This window comes from Anomaloglossus baeobatrachus, chromosome 3 (genome assembly GCF_048569485.1).
Source record: "Anomaloglossus baeobatrachus isolate aAnoBae1 chromosome 3, aAnoBae1.hap1, whole genome shotgun sequence".
NCBI classification, from domain to species: domain Eukaryota; kingdom Metazoa; phylum Chordata; class Amphibia; order Anura; family Aromobatidae; genus Anomaloglossus; species Anomaloglossus baeobatrachus.
Window position 1 is genome coordinate 635,383,452 of NC_134355.1, and position 22,798 is coordinate 635,406,249.

A 22,798-nucleotide genomic window follows, 5' to 3' on the forward strand; every position below is an offset into this window, starting at 1 on the left:
AAACCAAAAGTCTCACCTTCTGCAGCTCCTGGGCTGCATCCTAGGAAGGTGCACCTTGTTCCCCGACTCCTCTTGCAGACCCCACAAATACCTTTATAAAATCTGCAGCCACGTATGTAAGTGAACCGTTCTGGCTGGATGGGCATCCTTCTCTTCGGCCCGTCGCACCTTCTGCCATCCTCCTTTTATGATTGATGTGGGTGACGCCTCCCTCATCATCCAAGTTGCTCTGCAAAATTTTGCGCCTGTGCAGTCATTCCCGACTCGCGCAGGCGCAGTTCGCTCTGCCTCATTGTGTGCACTTGCGTGAGCCGGTGAGGTCTTTGCGCAGGAGTGAGATTATGGCCGGCGATGCGGATGACGTTACTTGTATCATCCTCGTAACCGACCTAATTCTCGCGCATGCGCAAAGACATTACCGGTTTGTGCAAGCGCACCTATGTTTTCGGCTCTGCCTACAATGAGGCAGAGCAAAGTGCCCCTGCGCGAGCCGGGAATGACTATGCACAGGTGCGAGATTTTGCAAAGCAACTTGGATGATGAGGGAGGCGTCACCCACATCAATCATGAAAGGAGGACGGCAGAAGGAGGGACAGGGGCCGAAGAAAAGGACTCCCATCCAACCAGGAAACGCACGCTCATCCAGCCAGAACGGTGAATTTACATACGTGGCGGCAGATTTTATTAAAGGCATTTCTGGGGTCTGCAAGGCGAGTCAGGGAACAAGGTGCACCTTCAAAGAAAGCAGCCCAGGAGCTGCAGAAGGTGACACTTTTGGTTCAATTTTGAAAAGAAGGGAATTTTGTTACTTACCGTAAATTCCTTTTCTTCTAGCTCCTATTGGGAGACCCAGACGATTGGGTGTATAGCACTGCCTCCGGAGGCCACACAAAGCAATTACACTAAAAAGTGTAAGGCCCCTCCCCTTCTGGCTATACACCCCCAGTGGGATCACTGGCTCACCAGTATTAGTGCAAAAGCAAGAAGGAGGAAAGCCAATAACTGGTTTAAACAAATTCACTCCGAAGTAACGTCGGAGAACTGAAAACCGTTCAACATGAACAACATGTGTACCCGAAAAACAACCAAAAGTCCCGAAGGACAACAGGGCGGGTGCTGGGTCTCCCAATAGGAGCTAGAAGAAAAGGAATTTACGGTAAGTAACAAAATTCCCTTCTTCTTCGGCGCTCCATTGGGAGACCCAGACGATTGGGACGTCCAAAAGCTGTCCCTGGGTGGGTAAAGAAATACCTCATGTTAGAGCTGCGAAGACAGCCCTCCCCTACGGGGAGGCAACTGCCGCCTGCAGGACTCTTCTACCTAGGCTGGCGTCCGCCGAAGCATAGGTATGCACCTGATAATGTTTGGTGAAAGTGTGCAGACTCGACCAGGTAGCTGCCTGGCACACCTGTTGAGCCGTAGCCTGGTGTCGCAATGCCCAGGACGCACCCACGGCTCTGGTAGAATGGGCCTTCAGCCCTGATGGAACCGGAAGCCCAGCAGAACGGTAGGCTTCAAGAATTGGTTCTTTGATCCATCGAGCCAGGGTGGCCTTAGAAGCCTGCGACCCTTTGCGCTTACCAGCGACAAGGACAAAGAGTGCATCCGAACGGCGCAAGGGCGCCGTGCGGGAAATGTAGATTCTGAGTGCTCTCACCAGATCTAACAAATGTAAATCCTTCTCATACCGATGAACTGCATGAGGACAAAACGAAGGCAAAGAGATATCCTGATTAAGATGAAAAGAGGATACCACCTTCGGGAGAAACTCCTGAATGGGGCGCAGCACTACCTTGTCCTGGTGGAAGACCAGGAAGGGAGCCTTGGAAGACAGCGCTGCTAGCTCAGACACTCTCCGAAGAGATGTGATCGCTACCAGAAAAGCCACTTTCTGTGATAGTCTAGAAAGTGAAACCTCCCTCAGAGGCTCGAAGGGCGGCTTCTGGAGGGCAACTAGTACCCTGTTCAGATCCCATGGATCTAACGGCCGCTTGTACGGGGGAACGATATGGCAAACCCCCTGTAGGAACGTGCGCACCTTAGAAAGTCGTGCTAGACGCTTCTGAAAAAAGACGGATAGCGCCGAGACTTGTCCTTTAAGGGAGCCGAGCGACAAACCTTTTTCTAACCCAGATTGCAGGAAAGAAAGAAAGGTAGGCAATGCAAATGGCCAGGGAGACACTCCCTGAGCAGAGCACCAGGATAAGAATATCCTCCACGTTCTGTGGTAGATCTTAGCAGACGTGGGCTTCCTAGCCTGTCTCATGGTGGCAACGACCCCTTGGGATAAGCCTGAAGACGCTAGGATCCAGGACTCAATGGCCACACAGTCAGGTTCAGGGCCGCAGAATTCCGATGGAAAAACGGCCCTTGGGACAGTAAGTCTGGTCGGTCTGGTAGTGCCCACGGTTGGCCGACCGTGAGATGCCACAGATCCGGATACCACGCCCTCCTCGGCCAGTCTGGAGCGACGAGTACGACGCGGCTGCAGTCGGATCTGATCTTGCGTAGCACTCTGGGCAAGAGTGCCAGAGGTGGAAACACATAAGGGAGCCGGAACTGCGACCAATCTTGCACTAGGGCGTCTGCTGCTAGAGCTCTTTGATCGCGAGACCGTGCCATGAAGGTTGGGACCTTGTTGTTGTGCCGGGACGCCATTAGGTCGACGTCCGGCCTTCCCCATCGGCGACAGATTTCCTGAAACACGTCCGGGTGAAGGGACCATTCCCCTGCGTCCATGCCCTGGCGACTGAGGAAGTCTGCTTCCCAGTTTTCTACGCCGGGGATGTGAACCGCGGATATGGTGGAGGCCGTGGCTTCCACCCACATCATAATCCGCCGGACTTCCTGGAAGGCTTGCCGACTGCGTGTCCCCCCTTGGTGATTGATGTATGCCACCGCTGTGGAGTTGTCCGATTGAATTCGGATCTGCTTCCCTTCCAGCCACTGTTGGAAGGCTAGTAGGGCAAGATACACTGCTCTGATTTCCAGAACATTGATCTGAAGGGTGGACTCCTGCTGAGTCCACGTACCCTGAGCCCTGTGGTGGAGAAACACTGCTCCCCACCCTGACAGACTCGCGTCTGTCGTGACCACCGCCCAGGACGGTGGTAGGAAGGATCTTCCCTGTGATAATGAGGTGGAAAGGAGCCACCACTGCAGAGAGTCCTTGGCCGTCTGGGAAAGGGAGACTTTCCTGTCTAGGGATGTTGACTTCCCGTCCCATTGGCGGAGAATGTCCCATTGAAGTGGACGCAGATGAAACTGCGCAAACGGAACCGCCTCTATTGCCGCCACCATCTTCCCGAGGAAGTGCATGAGGAGTCTTAAGGAGTGCGACTGACTTTGAAGGAGAGCCTGCACCCCAGTCTGTAGAGACCGCTGCTTGTCCAGCGGAAGCTTCACTATCGCTGAGAGAGTATGAAACTCCATGCCAAGATACGTTAGTGATTGGGTCGGTGACAGATTTGACTTTGGGAAGTTGATGATCCACCCGAACGCCTGGAGAGTCTCCAGTGCAACATTCAGGCTGAGTTGGCATGCCTCTTGAGAGGGTGCCTTGACCAGTAGATTGTCCAAGTAAGGGATCACAGAGTGTCCGTGAGAGTGCAAGACTGCTACCACTGCCGCCATGATCTTGGTGAACACCCGAGGGGCTGTCGCCAGACCAAATGGCAGAGCTACGAACTGAAGATGGTCGTCTCCTATCACGAAGCGTAGAAAGCGTTGGTGCTCTGTAGCAATCGGCACGTGGAGATAAGCATCTTTGATGTCTATTGATGCTAGGAAATCTCCTTGAGACATTGAGGCAATGACTGAGCGGAGGGATTCCATCCGGAACCGCCTGGCGTTCACATGCTTGTTGAGCAGTTTTAGGTCCAGAACAGGACGGAAGGAGCCGTCCTTTTTTGGAACCACAAAGAGATTGGAGTAAAATCCTCGCCCCCGTTCCTGAGGGGGGACAGGGATCACGACTCCTTCTGCTCTTAGAGAGTCCACCGCCTGCAGCAGGGCATCTGCTCGGTTGGGGTGTGGGGAGGTTCTGAAGAACCGAAGTGGAGGCCGAGAACTGAACTCGATTCTGTACCCGCGAGACAAAATGTCTGTTACCCACCGGTCTTTGACCTGTGACAGCCAAATGTCGCAAAAGCGGGAGAGCCTGCCACCGACCGAGGATGCGGAGGGAGGAGGCCGAAAGTCATGAGGTAGCCGCTTTGGAAGCGGTTCCTCCATTTGCTTTCCTGGGGCGTGAGTGAGCCCGCCAGGAATCTGAGCTCCTTTGTTCTTTCTGAGTCCTTTTGGACGAGGAGAATTGGGCCTTGCCCGAGCCTCGAAAGGACCGAAACCTCGACTGCCACTTTTTCTGTTGAGGTTTACTTGCTCTGGGCTGTGGTAAGGAAGAGTCCTTACCCTTGGACTGTTTTATGATTTCAGCCAATGGCTCACCAAACAGTCTGTCTCTAGATAATGGCAAGCTGGTTAAGCATTTTTTGGAACCAGCATCTGCTTTCCAGTCCTTTAACCACAAGGCTCTGCGCAAAACCACAGAATTGGCGGACGCCATAGCGGTACGGCTCGTAGATTCTAGGACAGCATTGATAGCATAGGTCGCAAACGCAGACATTTGCGAAGTTAGGGACGCCACCTGCGGTACTGCTGGATGTATGATAGCATCCACCTGTGCTAAACCAGCTGAAATAGCTTGGAGTGCCCACACGGCCGCGAATGCTGGAGCAAACGACGCGCCGATAGCTTCATAGACAGATTTCAACCAAAGGTCCATCTGTCTGTCGTTGGCATCTTTAAGTGAAGCGCCATCCTCTACTGCGACTATGGATCTAGCCGCAAGCTTGGAAATTGGGGGATCCACCTTTGGACAATGGGTCCAGCGGTTGGCCACCTCAGAGGGAAAAGGATAACGGGTATCCTTAGAACGTTTAGAGAAACGCTTGTCTGGATGAGCGTCGTGTTTCTGGATTGATTCTCTGAAGTCAGAGTGGTCCAAAAAAGCACTTAATTTACGCTTGGGATACAGGAAATGGAACTTCTCCTGCTGTGCAGTTGCCTCCTCTGCTGAAGGAGCTGGGGGAGAAATATCCAACAGTCTATTAATTGCCGATATAAGGTCATTAACCATGGCGTCACCATCAGGGGCATCCAGATTGAGAGGGGCCTCAGGATTAGAATCCTGATCACCGTCCTCAGTCTCATCACAGAGAGACTCTTCTCGCTGAGACCCTGAGCAGTGTGATGACGTCGAGGGTCTTTCCCAGCGAGCTCGCTTAGGCTGCCTGGGACTGTCATCTGAGTCAGAGACTTCAGGCTGTGATGCTTGAGACCCTCTTGAAGTACGGATTAGTTCCAACTGAGGGGGACCGGAGAGCATAGACACAGCAGTGTCCATGGTCTGAGTAACTGGCCTGGACTGCAAGGTCTCCAGGATTTTTGTCATAGTCACAGACATTTTATCAGCAAAAACTGCAAAGTCTGTCCCCATCACCGGGGCAGGGTTCACAGGCGTCTCTGCCTGGGCCACTACCACCATAGGCTCTGGCTGACGAAGTGCCACTGGGACTGAACATTGCACACAATGAGAGTCGTTGGAGCCTGCTGGTAGATTAGCCCCACATGCTGTACAAACAGTGTATACAGCCCGTGCCTTGGCACCCTTGCGTTTTGTGGATGACATGTTGCTGCCTCCTCAGAGCAGTACAGGGTGTCCAGCCAAGAAGCGACCTTACAGTGCCACTATATATATATATATATGGTACCAAGAAAAACGTACACTAATATAACACTGAGGCACTAGTGGGGCCAGCACTAAAGTGCTGCTTTCCGCCCGCTTAGGAGCGGGTGTGTGGTCGCCGAAATCCCTTTAGTCTGGGTCTCCCAGAGCCTGCTGCCTTTCCCCAGCCAGACTGCATGTGTAATGGCTGCCGGCGTCCTTGTGGAGAGGGGGGGCGGGCCCTGGGCGTATACAGACGAAGAGCGGGAAGCCTGCTTCCCACTGTGCCTAGTGAGAGGGCTGGAGCATGTAAATAAAGCTCCAGCCCTCGGCGCTGCCAATTGAGCAGCGTCTCTCCCCTACCCTGATTGACAGGGTGGGGGCGGGAACGAAGCGGCGCTAGGCCGCAAAAGCCGGGGGCTAAAGTTAGAAGCGCCGCCGCCGTAAAAGCGCGGTCGGCGCAAAGTCCCCGGCGCACCACAAGTCGCAGCTGCGCCGCCGCTCCAGGAGCGGTCGGCGCAGTAGTTCCCAACATGTAACGTCACTCAGCAAAGCTGCAGTGACCTAACCCCAGCGCACAGCGCTACTGTCCCCGGCGCACTATAACGCTCAGCAAGCCTTGAGAGTGTCCGTGCCTGCCGGGGACACCGAGTACCTGAATGATGCAGGGCCTTGTCCCTGACTATACTCATGCTCCAAATCCAGCAGGTTCTCTGGGTCTGTGGATGGAGCCCGGCCTCAGGGCTTGGGGGCCGGCAAGATCCCACTTCCACAGAGCCCTCCAGGGGATGTGGAAGGAAAACAGCATGTGGGCTCCAGCCTCTGTACCAGCAATAGGTACCTCAACCTTACAAGCACCACCGCGGGTGAGAAGGGAGCATGCTGGGGGCCCTATATGGGCCCTCTTTTCTTCCATCCGATATAGCCAGCAGCTACTGCTGACTACAAACCGTGGAGCTATGCGTGGATGTCTGACCTCCTTCGCACAAAGCAGAAAACTGGTGAGCCAGTGATCCCACTGGGGGTGTATAGCCAGAAGGGGAGGGGCCTTACACTTTTTAGTGTAATTGCTTTGTGTGGCCTCCGGAGGCAGTGCTATACACCCAATCGTCAATCGTCTGGGTCTCCCAATGGAGCGCCGAAGAAAAACAGGTGACAGGTTCCCTTTAAGGACATAATGTGGAATATCTCCTGAGTAAAATGAAGCAGCTTTTCTGTATCGCGCTCGTGGTAAATACAAAAAGAGCAAATGATAAACAACAAGTTAAAAGAAAAAAAAACAATCGGAGGAAAAATAGAAAAACCTAAAGCTGCAGTGACTCTGGTATTGGCCCTTTACATTACATTAGTATGGAAACACATTGTGACACGCCTATGGTAAATCACACAGGAGAATCACCCATGATAAATTGTCGCTGCCCATGTGATATGACTTAGCCAATGATGAGTTTTAAAAAGCCACATATTAAGCGATGTTCTTTGTCATGATGATGAAGACAATGAAGTTGTCTGAGGACATCAGAATGGCTATTATTAGCAAAGATAAGACTTCTAAAGGGTATAGGGCCATCTCCAAAGACTATTATCCCAGTTTCACAGTGTGCAATGTTAAGACGTTTGGAAAGCATGCAACCATCAAGAACCTGAACTGTCAAGAACTTCCCTAGACGTGGGGGAAAGAGGAAAATTGACAAGAGATGTCTCCTAAGGTTGGTGCGCATGGTGGAAAAAGCACCACGTCAAACATCCAAAGACCTGTAGGCCAACCTGAAACACTCTAGGGTCATGGTTTCAAAAAGTACCATACACCGCACACTAAACCAAGCAGAGCTTTATGGGTGAGGACCAAGGAAGAAACCATTGCTGAAGAAAAGACATAAAAAGAATCAACTGATCTTTGCCAAGGGGTACCTTGATGAACCACAATGCTTCTGGGAAAATGTTCTGTGGACAGATGAAGCAATAATAGACCTTTTTGGCAATTGAAAGCAAGTTTGTTTAGAGATGGCACAATGAAACTGAAATGGAGGAAAAGAACACCCTACCAACAGTTAAGCATGGTGGAGGATCCATAATGCTGTGGGGTTGCTTTGCTGCATTTGGTACTGAAGGTCTTGACTGTATCACAGGAATCAAGAAATCAGAGAATTATCAACAGATTTTAGAGGGAAATGTGCTACCCAGTGTAAGAAAACTTGGTTTGAGCTGATGATTGCAGCAAGACAATGACCCAAAGCACACATCCAAAAGTACACAGAAATGGTTGAAAAAGAAAAAATAGACTGTTTTAAAATGGCCAGCAATAAGTCCTGACCTCAATCCCATTAAAAATCTTTGGGGTGAGATGAAATCTTCCATTGGGAAAAAGAATCCAAGAGTCTGAACAAACTGCAAAGGAAGAAGGGGAGAAGCTGAGAAGAGCAAGAAGCTTATAGATGGCTACAAGAAATGCATGGAGGCCGTCATCAATGCCAAAGGGTGTGCAACCAAGTATTAATTCGGGGGGCAACCAAGTATTAATTCGGGGGGCAACCAAGTATTAATTCGGGGGGCAACCAAGTATTAATTCGGGGGGCAACCAAGTATTAATTCGGGGGGCAACCATTAATTAGGGGGGCAACCTAGTATTAATTAGGGAGGCAACCTAGTATTAATTAGGGGGGCAACCTAGTATTAATTAGGGGGGCAACCATTAATTAGGGGGGCAACCATTAATTAGGGGGGCAACCATTAATTAGGGGGGCAACCATTAATTAGGGGGGCAACCAAGTATTAACTAGGGGGGCAACCAAGTATTAATTAGGGGGGGCAACCATTAATTAGGGGGGGCAACCATTAATTAGGGGGGGCAACCATTAATTAGGGGGGGCAACCATTAATTAGGGGGGGCAACCAAGTATTAATTAGGGGTGCAACCAAGCATTACCGTATTTTTCAGACCATAAGACTCACTTTTTTCCCCCCAAATGTTGGGGGAAAGTGGGGGGTGCGTCTTATGGTCTGAATGTGGCTGCGGGGAATGTGGGTGCTGCGGTGGAGAGGGTCATCGGGGGCACAAGCAGGCTGTAGCAGCCTGCCGTGACCACGTGGACCCGCTCATTTAATATGCACGCCCATCCCCCGCCCATCATCCCTCAGCGCTGAAGCCGGCGCTGACAGATGGGCGGGGGATAAACAGCCGGCTCGCATGATCACCCCTGGCAACTACGGCCTGGAGTGATCATGTGCGGCTGTATTCACTGCACCCCGTGCATCATCATCAGCGCGGGGAGCAGTGAATCAGTGTACAGTACTCACCGTTCCCCTGCAGCATCGCTCGTCCTCCCGTCTGTGTCAGCGGCAGCGCCGCTGATTGGAGCCGTCCCCATTACCCTGCTGGATCGCGATCATCTCCTGTGTTTGTGCCGGCGGCTGAGTGGAGATTAGCGGCGCGCACATCGATGACGTCATCGCTGTGCGCACGTGTCCACACGCAGCCGCCGGGACACTGGCACAGACACAGGAGATGATCGCGATCCAGCAGGGTAATGGGGACAGCTGCACTCAGAGGCGCTGCCGCTGACACAGACGGGAGGACGAGCGATGCTGCAGGGAGTGAGGTAAAGTGAGGTGAGTATGAACGTTTATTTTTTTTATGTGCCACAGGATGCGGCCATACACCAGGATGGGGGCATATTATGAGCCGGATGGGGGCATATTATGAGCCGGATGGGGGCATATTATGAGCCGGATGGGGGCATATTATGAGCCGGATGGGGGCATATTATGAGCCGGATGGGGGCATATTATGAGCCGGATGGGGGCATATTATGAGCCGGATGGGGGCATATTATGAGCCGGATGGGGGCATATTATGAGCCGGATGGGGGCATATTATGAGCAGGATGGGGGCATATTATGAACCAGATGGGGGCATATTATGAGCCAGATGGGGCCATATGCCATGATGGGTTATATAGCAGGATGCGGCCACATGCCAGTATATAGCAGGATGCGGCCATATGGCAGGATTACGGTATATAGCAGGATGACGGACATATACTGTATATACCAGGCAGGAGGATCATTACCAGGATTCGGCACCTTAGTAGAGAATTTGGGGACATTACCCCCATAACAGTGTCAGCAGCAGATACTCGCCCCATGACAGTGTGTCATGACCACATTTTTTGCTTAAAATTTTATTTTCCTATTTTCCTCCTCTAAACCCAGGGTGCGTCTTATAGTCCGAAAAATACGGTAATTAGGGAGGCCTTTATTGCTGCACAGGCTGTTTATTTGGTTTCTTCTTTGAATTGCAACATGGAAGATGGCAAACAATGTTTAATTGTTGGATTACTTTGGACGACTAATTAAAAAGTCCTGAGGATATAACTTTGGTACATTTCCATTTATTTCTGAAGATCGTGTACAGTGTATGAAAAAAAATAAGGGGTGCCAATAATGGTGAGCAGCGCTGTAAATATGATAGTTTTCAGAAAGAGGACAAACCCTTTAAATGTTCTCTGTTGCTTCAACAATCACATGCTTATTACTATGCCATTGTAACCATCAAAACTTTCTTTACCAAAAAAAATATATATTTTAACTGCAAAATTCCTATAAGTTAGGGCTACAAGGTGTCTTTTGATGAGCAGTAAGAGCCGTTGCCCCTTCCCCTATAGAGCCAGTGCTCCCCCTAACCCACCCCGCAGAGACAGCCAGCGCTCCCCCCCAACCCACCCCGCAGAGACAGCCAGCGCTCCCCCCCAACCCACCCCGCAGAGAGAGCCAGCGCTCCCCCCCAACCCACCCCGCAGAGACAGCCAGCGCTCCCCCACAACCCACCCCGCAGAGACAGCCAGCGCTCCCCCACAACCCACCCCGCAGAGACAGCCAGCGCTCCCCCCCAACCCACCCCGCAGAGACAGCCAGCGCTCCCCCCCAACCCACCCCGCAGAGACAGCCAGCGCTCCCCCCCCAACCCACCCCGCAGAGACAGCCAGTGGCTCCCCCAAACCCACCCCGCAGAGACAGCCAGTGGCTCCCCCAAACCCAACCCGCAGAGACAGCCAGCGCTCCCCCCCAACCCACCCCGCAGAGACAGCCAGCGCTCCCCCCCAACCCACCCCGCAGAGACAGCTAGCGCTCCCCCCCAACCCACCCCACAGAGACAGCCAGCGCTCCCCCCCCCCAACCCACCCCGCAGAGACAGCTAGCGCTCCCCCCCAACCCACCCCACAGAGACAGCCAGCGCTCCCCCCCAACCCACCCCGCAGAGAGAGCCAGTGGCTCCCCCAACCCACCCCGCAGAGAGAGCCAGTGGCTCCCCAAACCCACCCCGCAGAGAGAGCCAGTGGCTCCCCCAAACCCACCCCGCAGAGAGAGCCAGCGCTCCCCCCCCAACCCACCCCGCAGAGACAGCTAGCGCTCCCCCCCAACCCACCCCACAGAGACAGCCAGCGCTCCCCCCCCCCCAACCCACCCCGCAGAGACAGCTAGCGCTCCCCCCCAACCCACCCCACAGAGACAGCCAGCGCTCCCCCCCAACCCACCCCGCAGAGAGAGCCAGTGGCTCCCCCAACCCACCCCGCAGAGAGAACCAGTGGCTCCCCAAACCCACCCCGCAAAGAGAGCCAGTGGCTCCCCAAACCCACCCCGCAGAGAGAGCCAGTGGCTCCCCCAAACCCACCCCGCAGAGAGAGCCAGCGCTCCCCCCCAAACCCACCCCGCAGAGAGAGCCAGCGCTCCCCCCAAACCCACCCCGCAGAGAGCCAGTGGCTCCCCCAACCCACCCCGCAGAGAGAGCCAGCGCTCCCCCCAACCCATCCCGCAGAAAGAACATCCAGCCCACCAAAGCAGAGACAGACAGCCCCTTATCTCTAGTGAAATGAAAGAAGTTTTTTCAATGGACAGGCAGCTGGAGAGCCATAACAGCAACTGGGAGGATAAAAAGCGGAGCACAGTACAGACATTATCCTGTACCATATAGGATTGTATATTTACTGTATATTACAAATCCTAACCGGCATACAAAAAGCAAAGGAATAAAGTGCCCTGTACTCACGGACTGAGAGTCGCCGCTCACGCGGGTAGAGGTCCCGGCTTCTTCGTTGTCGTCAGCTCGCGCTCTCTTCCCATTTCCAGGGGTGTTCAGTGGACTCGATTCCTTTCTCTTAACCATTGCTCAAGAAGCAATGACAATAACTAAAATATCTCTGCAAATGATGAAAAGCACAAAGGTTCTCTCAACGCCGGCCCCTCCAATATACATATAAGACATCACATGCAAAGGCCAATGTTACAGAACAGAATGCCGCCCCCCCCATAGCAGCATCGGGAACAGCTGAATGTCAGGGGTGAGAGGTGTCGCACCCCCACCGATCACACATTGATGATCTATCCGAAGGAAAAGTTATCAATGTTAAAGCGCACCAATCACCAGGATTTTCCTACATAACCTAAAGCCAGTGCTATACTGGCACTATCAGGCTGATTCTATACATACCTTTAGTGGTCAGCTTGGATGTATAGGATTTGAAACACAAGCAAGTAAAGTTTGTAAAATGAGCAGCTTTTTGAATGACAGCAGCTGCCGATCAGCTGATAGCTGGGGTGGGTTTTCATAGTGATTCCTGCCCCCCTGTCTGACCATCCTCCCCCTATTTGATTTATGCTAATTCTATTATAGAATCGTTTTACTAAGTGACTAGAAGGACCTGTGCTGATGTCACACCCATGTGACCAGAAGGGGCGGGGCCTCAGCCAACATAGCTGATACCAGGAAGCAACATTATTTTGCTGTTGGCTGAGGCCCCGCCCTTCTGGTCACATGGGTTAGACATCAGCACAGGTCCTTCTAGTCAGTTAGTTAAACAATTCTATAATAGAATTAGCATAAATAAAAGGGGGGACGGACAGGCAGGGGGTGGAAATCACTATGAATACCCACCCCAGCTATCAGCTGATCAGCAGCTGCTGTCATTCAAAAGAAGGGAATTTTGTTTACTTATCGTAAATTCCTTTTCTTCTAGCTCCTATTGGGAGACCCAGACAATTGGGTGTATAGCTTCTGCCTCCGGAGGCCACACAAAGTATTACACTTTAAAAAGTGTAACCCCTCCCCTCTGCCTATACACCCTCCCGTGCCTCACGGGCTCCTCAGTTTTGGTGCCAAAGCAGGAAGGAGGAAACTTATAAATTGGTCTAAGGTAAATTCAATCCGAAGGATGTTCGGAGAACTGAAAACCATGAACCCAGAACAATTCAACATGAACAACATGTGTACACAAAAGAACAACAGCCCGAAGGGAACAGGGGCGGGTGCTGGGTCTCCCAATAGGAGCTAGAAGAAAAGGAATTTACGGTAAGTAAACAAAATTCCCTTCTTCTTTGTCGCTCCATTGGGAGACCCAGACAATTGGGACGTCCAAAAGCAGTCCCTGGGTGGGTAAAAGAATACCTCGATAAAAAAAGAGACGAAAACGACCCCCTCTTACAGGTGGGCAACCGCCGCCTGAAGGACTCGCCTACCTAGACTGGCGTCTGCCGAAGCATAGGTATGCACCTGATAGTGTTTCGTGAAAGTGTGCAGACTAGACCAGGTAGCTGCCTGACACACCTGCTGAGCCGTAGCCCGGTGCCGCAATGCCCAGGACGCACCCACGGCTCTGGTAGAATGGGCTTTCAGCCCCAAAGGAAGCGGAAGCCCAGAAGAACGGTAGGCTTCAAGAATCGGTTCCTTGATCCACTGAGCCAAGGTTGACTTGGAAGCCTGCGAACCCTTACGCTGGCCAGCGACAAGGACAAAGAGCGCATCTGAACGGCGCAGGGGCGCCGTGCGAGACACGTAGAGCCGGAGTGCTCTCACCAGATCTAACGAGTGCAAATCCTTTTCACATTGGTGAACTGGATGAGGGCAAAATGAAGGTAAGGAGATATCCTGATTGAGATGAAAAGGGGATACCACCTTAGGGAGAAATTCCGGGACCGGACGCAGAACCACCTTATCCTGGTGAAAAACCAGGAAGGGGGCTTTGCATGACAGCGCTGCCAGCTCCGACACTCTACGGAGCGATGTAACTGCCACTAGAAATGCCACCTTCTGCGAAAGACGTGATAAAGAGACATCCCGCAGCGGCTCGAAAGGTGGTTTCTGAAGAGCCGTTAGCACCCTGTTAAGATCCCAGGGTTCCAGCGGACGATTGTAAGGTGGGACTATGTGGCAAACTCCTTGCAGGAACGTGCGGACCTGCGGAAGCCTGGCTAGACGCTTTTGAAAAAATACGGATAGCGCCGATACTTGTCCCTTGAGAGAGCCGAGAGACAAACCCTTGTCCATTCCGGATTGAAGGAATGAAAGAAAAGTGGGAAGTCAAAGGGCCAGGGGGTAAAACCCTTATCAGAGCACCAGGATAAGAAGATCCTCCAAGACCTGTGATAGATCTTGGCGGACGTTGGTTTCCTGGCCTGTCTCATAGTGGCAATGACATCTTGAGATAACCCTGAGGACGCTAGGAGCCAGGACTCAATGGCCACACAGTCAGGTTGAGGGCCGCAGAATTCAGATGGAAAAACGGCCCTTGTGACAGCAAGTCTGGGCGGTCTGGGAGCGCCCATGGTTGACCCACCGTGAGGTGCCACAGATCCGGGTACCACGACCGCCTCGGCCAATCTGGGGCGACGAGAATGGCGCGACGACAGTCGGACCTGATTTTGCGCAGCACTCTGGGCAGCATCGCCAGAGGAGGAAATACATAGGGTAGTCGAAACTGCGACCAATCCTGAACTAATGCGTCCGCCGCCAGAGCTCTGTGATCTTGAGACCGGGCCATGAATGCCGGGACCTTGTTGTTGTGCCGAGACGCCATGAGATCGACGTCCGGCGTTGCCCAGCGGCGACAGATCTCTTGAAACACGTCTGGGTGCAGAGACCATTCCCCCGCGTCCATGCCCTGTTGGCTGAGAAAATCTGCTTCCCAGTTTTCTACGCCCGGGATGTGAACTGCGGAGATGGTGGAAGCTGTGGCTTCCACCCACTGCAGAATTCGTCGGACTTCCTGGAAGGCTTGACGACTGCGAGTGCCGCCCTGGTGGTTGATGTATGCGACGGCAGTGGCGTTGTCCGACTGGATCCGGATCTGCCTGCCCTCCAGCCACCGATGAAAGGCCAATAGGGCTAGATACACTGCCCTTATCTCCAGAATATTGATCTGAAGGGATGACTCTATCGGAGTCCAGGTTCCCTGAGCCCTGTGGTGGAGAAAAACCGCCCCCCCACCCTGACAGGCTCGCATCCGTCGTGACCACAGCCCAGGTGGGGGGTAGGAAGGATTTTCTCTGCGATAGAGAGTTGGGAAGGAGCCACCACTGAAGTGACGTCTTGGTTGCAAGGGAAAGAGAGACGTTCCTGTCGAGTGAAGTCGACCTCCTGTCCCATTTGCGGAGAATGTCCCACTGGAGTGGCCGCAGATGGAATTGCGCGAAGGGCACTGCCTCCATCGCTGCCACCATCTTCCCCAGGAAGTGCATGAGGCGCGTGACTGACCCCGAAGAAGAGATTGCACCCCTGCCTGCAGCGAAAGCTGTTTGTCCAGTGGTAGTATGACTACTGCTGACTGAGTATGAAACTCCATCCCAAGGTACGTCAGTGATTGGGTCGGTGTCAACTTGGATTTTGGGAAGTTGATGATCCACCCGAACTGCTGGAGAGTCGCCAGAGCGACGGAAAGGCTGTTTTGACACGCCATCTGAGAGGGTGCCCTGACCAGAAGATCGTCTAAGTAGGGAATCACCGAGTGGCCCTGAGAGTGTAGGACCGTCACAACAGATGCCATGACCTTGGTGAACACCCGTGGGGCTGTCGCCAGGCCGAAAGGCAATGCCACGAACTGAAGGTGTTCGTCCCCGATGGCGAAACGCAAAAAGCGTTGATGTTCGGGTGCGATCGGCACATGGAGATAAGCATCCTTGATGTTGATCGATGCTAGGAAGTCTCCTTGTGACATCGAAGCGATGACAGAGCGGAGAGATTCCATCCGAAACCGTCTGGTGCTCACGTGTCTGTTGAGCAGTTTGAGGTCCAGGACGGGACGGAATGAACCGTCCTTCTTTGGCACCACGAACAAGTTGGAGTAAAAGCCGCAACCATGTTCCTGGAGGGAAACCGGGATCACAACTCCTTCTGTCTTCAGAGCGTTCACCGCCTGAAAAAGTGCATCGGCTCGCTCGGGGGGCGGAGATGTTCTGAAGAAACGAGTTGGGGGACGAGAGCTGAACTCTATCCTGTAACCGTGAGACAGAATGTCTCTCACCCATCGGTCTTGAACATGTGGCCACCAGGCGTCGCAAAAGCGGGAGAGCCTGCCACCGACCGAGGATGCGGTTCGCCTGCTGGACGAAGAGGATTGGGGCTTGGCGGAGGGACAAAAGGACCGAAACCTCGATTGTATTTTCCGTTGCTGAGGTCTCTTTGGTTTGGACTGGGGTAAGGAGGAGTCCTTTCCCTTGGATTCCTTAATAATCTCATCCAATCGTTCGCCAAACAAGCGGTCGCCAGCAAACGGCAAACCGGTTAAGAACCTCTTGGAAGCCGAGTCTGCCTTCCATTCGCGCAGCCACATGGCCCTGCGGACTGCCACAGAGTTAGCGGATGCCACCGCTTTACGGCTAGCAGACTCTAAAACTGCGTTCATGGCGTAGGAAGAAAAAGCTGACTCCTGAGAAGTCAAAGACGCAACCTGCGGAGCAGAATTACGTGTGACCGCATTAATCTCAGCCAGACAAGCTGAGATAGCTTGTAGTGCCCACACGGCTGCAAATGCCGGGGCAAAAGACGCGCCCGTGTCTTCATAGATGGATTTCACCAGGAGCTCTGCCTGTCAGTGGCATCCTTTAGCGATGATCCATCTGCAACCGATACCACAGATCTAGCCGCCAACAGTGAGGGTAGGTGGAACCCGCAGGTAACTTAGCCGCACAAGAGGTACAGGTCGCAAATTGAAGCCGGGGACTAAATTTAAGACCGCGGCCGACAAACAGGCGCGGTCGGCGCGGAAGTCCGCCGACCGTCACAAATAAGCAGCTGCTGCAGCGTCCGGGATGAAGGCGCTCCATGCACATCCCCCATTGGTATACAGAGTACCTTAGTGATGCAGGGCCCGGTCCCTGAGAATAAATAAACTCCTGTCCGACAGATTCCCACAGGGGCTGCGGAGGGAGCACGGTCCCAGTGAATGGATGACCGGTCAGGATCCCACTTCTCCCAGAGCCGCTAAGGGATGGTGAAGGAGACGGCATGAGGCTCCGGCCTTTGTACCCGCAATGGGTACCTCAACCTTAACAGCACCGCCGACTTAGTGGGGTGAGAAGGGAACATGCCGGGGGCCCCGTGGGGGCCCACTTTTCTTCCAACCGATATAACTAATCTGAGAATGCATGAGTGGATGTGTGCCTCCTTCCACACAAAGCATAAAACTGAGGAGCCCGTGATGCACGGGAGGGTGTATAGGCAGAGGGGAGGGGTTACACTTTTAAAGTGTAATACTTTGTGTGGCCTCCGGAGGCAGAAGCTATACACCCAATTGTCTGGGTCTCCCAATGGAGCGACAAAGAAAGCTGCTCATTTTACAAACTTTACTTGCTTGTGTTTCAAATCCTATACATCCGAGCTGACAACTAAAGGTATGTATAGAGTCAGCCTGATAGTGCTACTATAGCACTGGCTAAGTTAAATAGGAAAATCCTGGTGGTTGGTGCGCTTTAAGGTCCTAGACAATCCCTCTAACGGCTTCTCTCTACAGCTGTGTTCCCCAACCGGGCATGTTTTCAGGATTACCTTTTATTGCACAGTGATCATTTATTCACCTGCACAGACGATGTTTCCAACACCTGTACAATACTAAGGAAATCCTGACATCCTGTGCTGTTGTGGAACACTGCTGTGCAGAATGTGCACACAGCAGCCTCTATCTCAGCTTCCAACAACCCTGCAAACACAGCACAGGACTGGGCTCATAAGGGCCTTTCCATTATATGTCAGACTGACCACGGGCAGAAAAAGTACAACCAGGTTTTTTTTTTTTCGTGACATGCTCCAACAGTTTAGAGAAAAGATAATAAGAACACCTGGCAGCAGGAGACCAGACCAACCCAACACTGACCCCAGACGGCTTTTCACTTATGTCCACTGCAAGTGATGGAAAGGTCCGGCTGTGGGAGAGATCAGTCAATCACCTGTAGCAGCACTGCGAAGAGCCGGCCAGGAGTGCTGCACTTATCTAGTCCACTCCCTGGCCGCCCAATCTATCTTCTGACATAAAAGGGGGAAGGAAAAAAAAAAAAAAATTATATTATATATATATATATATATATATATATATATATATATATATATATACCTGGATGCACAATGAGGGCAGAATGACTTGGCTGACAAGTTACCTCTTAAGACCTCTGGAGAAGGGGAATGGGTGCTAAAATTCTTGGGAGGAGGGGGTCAGAAGGTCTCAGGAAGGTTGCGGGGCACTGTGGCAGGTTACCAAAGGTCCCTGGTGCGTGGGGGATTTGGAAACAGAGGTCCCTGGAGTGCGGTGGGGATTTGGAATGGCAGGTCCCTGGTGCGTGGGGGGAGTAGGGGATTTGGAAATGGAAGGTCCCCGGTACGTGTGGGGGGATTTTGAAATGGAAGGTCCCCCGGTGCGTGTGGGGGGGGATGTTGAAATGGAAGGTCCCCGGTGCGAGGGGGGGAGATTTGGAAATGGAAGGTCCCCGGTGCGTGTGGGGGGGGGATGTTGAAATGGAAGGTCCCTGGTGCGAGGGGGGGAGATTTGGAAATGGAAGGTCCTCGGGCGAGGGGGGGGAGATTTGGAAACGGAAGGTCCCCGGTGCGTGTGGGGGGAGATTTGGAAATGGAAGGTCCCCGGTGCGTGTGGGGGGAGATTTGGAAACGGAAGGTCCCCGGTGCGTGTGGGGGGAGATTTGGAAATGGAAGGTCCCCGGTGCGTGTGGGGGGGGATGTTGAAATGGAAGGTCCCCGGTGCGAGGGGGGGGGAGATTTGGAAATGGAAGGTCCCCGGTGCGAGGGGGGGGGGGGGGAGATTTGGAAATGGAAGGTCCCCGGTGCGAGGGGGGGGGGGGGGAGATTTGGAAATGGAAGGTCCCCGGTGCGAGGGGGAGAGATTTGGAAATGGAAGGTCCCCGGAGCGAGGGTGGAGAGATTTGGAAATGGAAGGTCCCCGGTGCGAGGTGGAGAGATTTGGAAATGGAAGGTCTCCGGTGCGAGGTGGAGAGATTGGAAATGGAAGGTCTCCGGTGCGAGGTGGAGAGATTTGGAAATGGAAGGTCTCCGGTGCGAGGGGAGAGATTTGGAAATGGAAGGTCTCCGGTGCGAGGGGGAGAGATTTGGAAATGGAAGGTCTCCGGTGCGAGGTGGAGAGATTTGGAAATGGAAGGTCTCCGGTGCGAGGGGAGAGATTTGGAAATGGAAGGTCTCCGGTGCGAGGGGGGAGAGATTTGGAAATGGAAGGTCTCCGGTGCGAGGTGGAGAGATTTGGAAATGGAAGGTCTCCGGTGCGAGGTGGAGAGATTTGGAAATGGAAGGTCTCCGGTGCGAGGTGGAGAGATTTGGAAATGGAAGGTCTCCGGTGCGAGGTGGAGAGATTTGGAAATGGAAGGTCTCCGGTGCGAGGTGGAGAGATTTGGAAATGGAAGGTCTCCGGTGCGAGGGGGAGAGATTTGGAAATGGAAGGTCTCCGGTGCGAGGGGGAGATATTTGGAAATGGAAGGTCTCCGGTGTGTGGGTGGTGGGGGGGGATTTGGAAATGGAAGGTCCCCGGTGCGTGGGGGGGGGATTTGGAAATGGAAGGTCCCTGGTGTGGGGGGGGGGGGGGATTTGGAAATGGAAGGTCCCTGTTGCGTGGGGGAGGGATTTGGAAATGGAAGGTCCCTGGTGGTGGATTTGGAAACGGAAGGGCCCTGGAGGGAGTTTGAACAGGACGTCCTGTGACGGTGGAGGGGGGGGATAACAGAAGGTCTTCACAACACCAAGGTGAGGGTATTGGGTTTTACAGAAGGTCGCAGGGGGGGGATATTTGGCCCGCCAGGGGGTGAAGGGGGGGGTTTGTTTGGAGACAGAAGGTTCTAGGGTGATAGGGGGTGTGTTGTTGAAAATGGAAGGTCCTGGGGCTTCGGGGAAGGGTCACAGACGGTTCCAGGGCGTCGGGAAGGGCCGCCAGGAGGTCCCGGGAGATATCAGTAGTTGGCACCAAACAATCCACTATTGAGTAAGATAAATTAAACTGTAAATGAGCGGTGCTCTGCTGCCAATAGCAACCAATCAGCGCTCCGCTTTCATTTCATATCCTTCTCCTGCAAAATGAAAGCAGCTCTGTGATTGCTTTTCATGGGCAACAGAGGCAAATTCATAAATGTGACTTTCCCGCCTGGTCATGTGTCCCGGGCAGTGTCAGCGGTGGGCCGAGTTACCGACACTCACCTCCACTCCCCGGTAACTCCACTGCGCCAACCACCGGCGCACGGTACATCCGCCGGTAACAGTCGCGACAGGTCCCAACTTGCTCCCTCAGTGCGCAGGAAGCGGGATTCCAGGCCCCCGCCCACCTAGTGCGGCCGCTCAGCTGGGATACGACGTCACCAGCCCTTACGCGCTGAGCAGTCGCTAGAGGACAAGCCCGTGTGTTATCCCTGTGTCTGCGATCCCAGCCGCCATGTTTGTGAAGTCCTAATGACTTTCTGTGGGAAGGTGGTGCAGGAGGGGAGCTGAGAGTGTGAGACTCAAGAGTGGAGATAAAACCAGAGCATCTCCAGCAGTCACAGACAATGCTGCCCGTTTAAGCCTTTTTTGGTTTTTTTTTCTACTAATTTATTTTATACACACAAAAAATGGACCATTTTGATTCTGCACAAATGTTGTGAACCGCGTGTGCGGTTTTGAATAATGTGGTGGAAAAAAAAAAAAAGTCAATGAATAACAGAAGACAAAAAAAAAAAGAAAATAGACTTAAAGGGGTTGTCTAGAGGAAAGTGATCACCAAGTTATAGGATGGATGGGTGGGGTCCGACCGCTGGGACCGGCACTGATCCGGCAGAGACGGACACTTTTCTTTTTCGGACAGCCCCATAGAGAATGAATGGAGCGGCGGTGGAACGTGCACGCTGCACTACCATCCTGCAATAGGTATAAAAGTGCCCATTCTGCCGATCAGTGCAAGTTGTTTGTTTCAGAACAAATTTCTCCCAGAAACTTCGCGCTGACACTGATGCACCCTGAGCCTGCAGGACAATTTGAATTTCTTAGGAACTTAATTGGGGCTTATCTACCATCCGGACTATTCTATGTTGCACCTTTCATCAATTTTTCTCTGCCGTTCATGTCCAGGGAGATTAGCTATGGAGCCATTATTGATTATGTTGCGCACCATGGACAAAGGAACATCAAGATCTCTGGAGATGGACTTGTATCAATGAGACTGTTGCTATTTTTCAACAATTTTGGTTCTCAAGTCCTCAGACAGTTATTTTCTCCTTTATTTTGTTCCTCGTGCTTAGTGTGACATACACAGAGACATAATTGAGCCATCTTCTCCCTTTTTATCTGTTTCAGGTGTGATTTTCATATTGCCCACACCTGTTAGTTGCAAAAAGATGAGTTTGAATGAGCATCACATGCTTCAATGTTGTTTACCTACAATTTTGGAACGGTAAGGCCCATTTCACACATCCGGCATTTCACAGTGGAAACACGACACCATACGGTTGTGTGCTTCATGCACAACCGCATTTGTCCGCATGGTATCGCATTTCCACTGTAAATGAATGTACTGCATGCATGCTGGATCCGGCATCCGGCGAAATGCCGGATGTGTGAAATGGGCCTAAGAACAATTTTATCCGGCCTATTTTTGGAGATTTGGGTGAAATTCTGACTAATTTGCCTTTTTTCCCCCACACTTTTTTGTGTTGTCTTAATACACACAAAGGAAATAAACATGTATGACAAAACATTAGTATTGCAATAATTTTCTGAGAGAAAAAGTTCATTTTCCAGAACAATCGCAAGGGTGCCAACAGTTTCAGTCAAGGATATATGCACATACATATATAAAAAAAACACACGTAAGGCTCTTTCACACATTCGTGAAAAACCACACACGTTTTTCACGGACGTGTCAGAGGTGCGTTTTGCCCTCCGTGTGCCGTGTTTATGGCCTACGTGTGTTCTCCGTGTGTTATCCGTGTTAACACACGGAGAACGGGAACTTTCTACTCACCTGTCCCTGGCGTTGCTGTCCATGGTGCTGATCTTCGGTCTCCGGTCCTGCCGACTCCCCGCTGCTGCAGCTTCCGGCCTGGGCATAATGAGTGGCGGTCGGAAGCAAATGACAGCAGTGGCAGAGACAGGAGGGCTGGAGAAGGTGAGTAATGTTGTTTTTTTTTAATTTTCTCAAACACGTGTGTTTTCTCTGCCGCGTGTCACACGGATCACCTCTGTGTGGTCCGTTTGTGTTCCGTGTGACACCCGTGATGCCGGAGAAAAACTGACATGTCTACGTGTGGGGCACACGTATGCTCCACACGGACACACGGTCCATGGCAGAACACGCATGTGAGCTCAGACCCATTGATTTTAATGGGTCTACGTGTGCCCGTGTCTCCGGTACGTGAGGAAAAGGACCAAACATGTACCGGAGACACGGACGTGTGAAGGAGGCCTAAAGCATTTTATATATGTATATATATATATATATATATATATATATATATATATGGATATACATATATACCGTGTATAGATATAGATATATATATATATTTTATATATAGATATATATATATATATATATCTATGTATATATAAAATAATTATGTATATATATATATATATATATATATATACACACATATATACACACAGACACACGTATCTATTTTATATATGAGAGATAACAAACACACGCGCACACACATCTATATATTTTATATATGAGAGATACACACACACACACACGCATCTATATATTTTATATATGAGAGATATACACACACACACACACACGCATCTATATATTTTATATA

General features: G+C 52.0%; 2 protein-coding genes across 2 annotated transcripts in view; one reads left to right on the forward strand and one right to left on the reverse strand.

Moving 5' to 3' along the window:
* SMC6 (structural maintenance of chromosomes 6) overlaps positions 1-20,310 on the reverse strand; it is a 224,032-nt gene extending 203,722 nt beyond the window's left edge. Inside the window, 2 exon segments of the mRNA XM_075341130.1 lie at positions 11,772-11,922; positions 20,199-20,310. Coding sequence (XP_075197245.1) covers positions 11,772-11,888 — 117 coding nt within the window. The 5' untranslated portion in view covers positions 11,889-11,922; positions 20,199-20,310.
* Positions 18,854-22,798, forward strand: part of GEN1 (GEN1 Holliday junction 5' flap endonuclease) — an 86,627-nt gene continuing 82,682 nt past the window's right edge. The window contains 1 exon segment of the mRNA XM_075341577.1: positions 18,854-19,495. Coding sequence (XP_075197692.1) covers positions 18,854-19,495 — 642 coding nt within the window.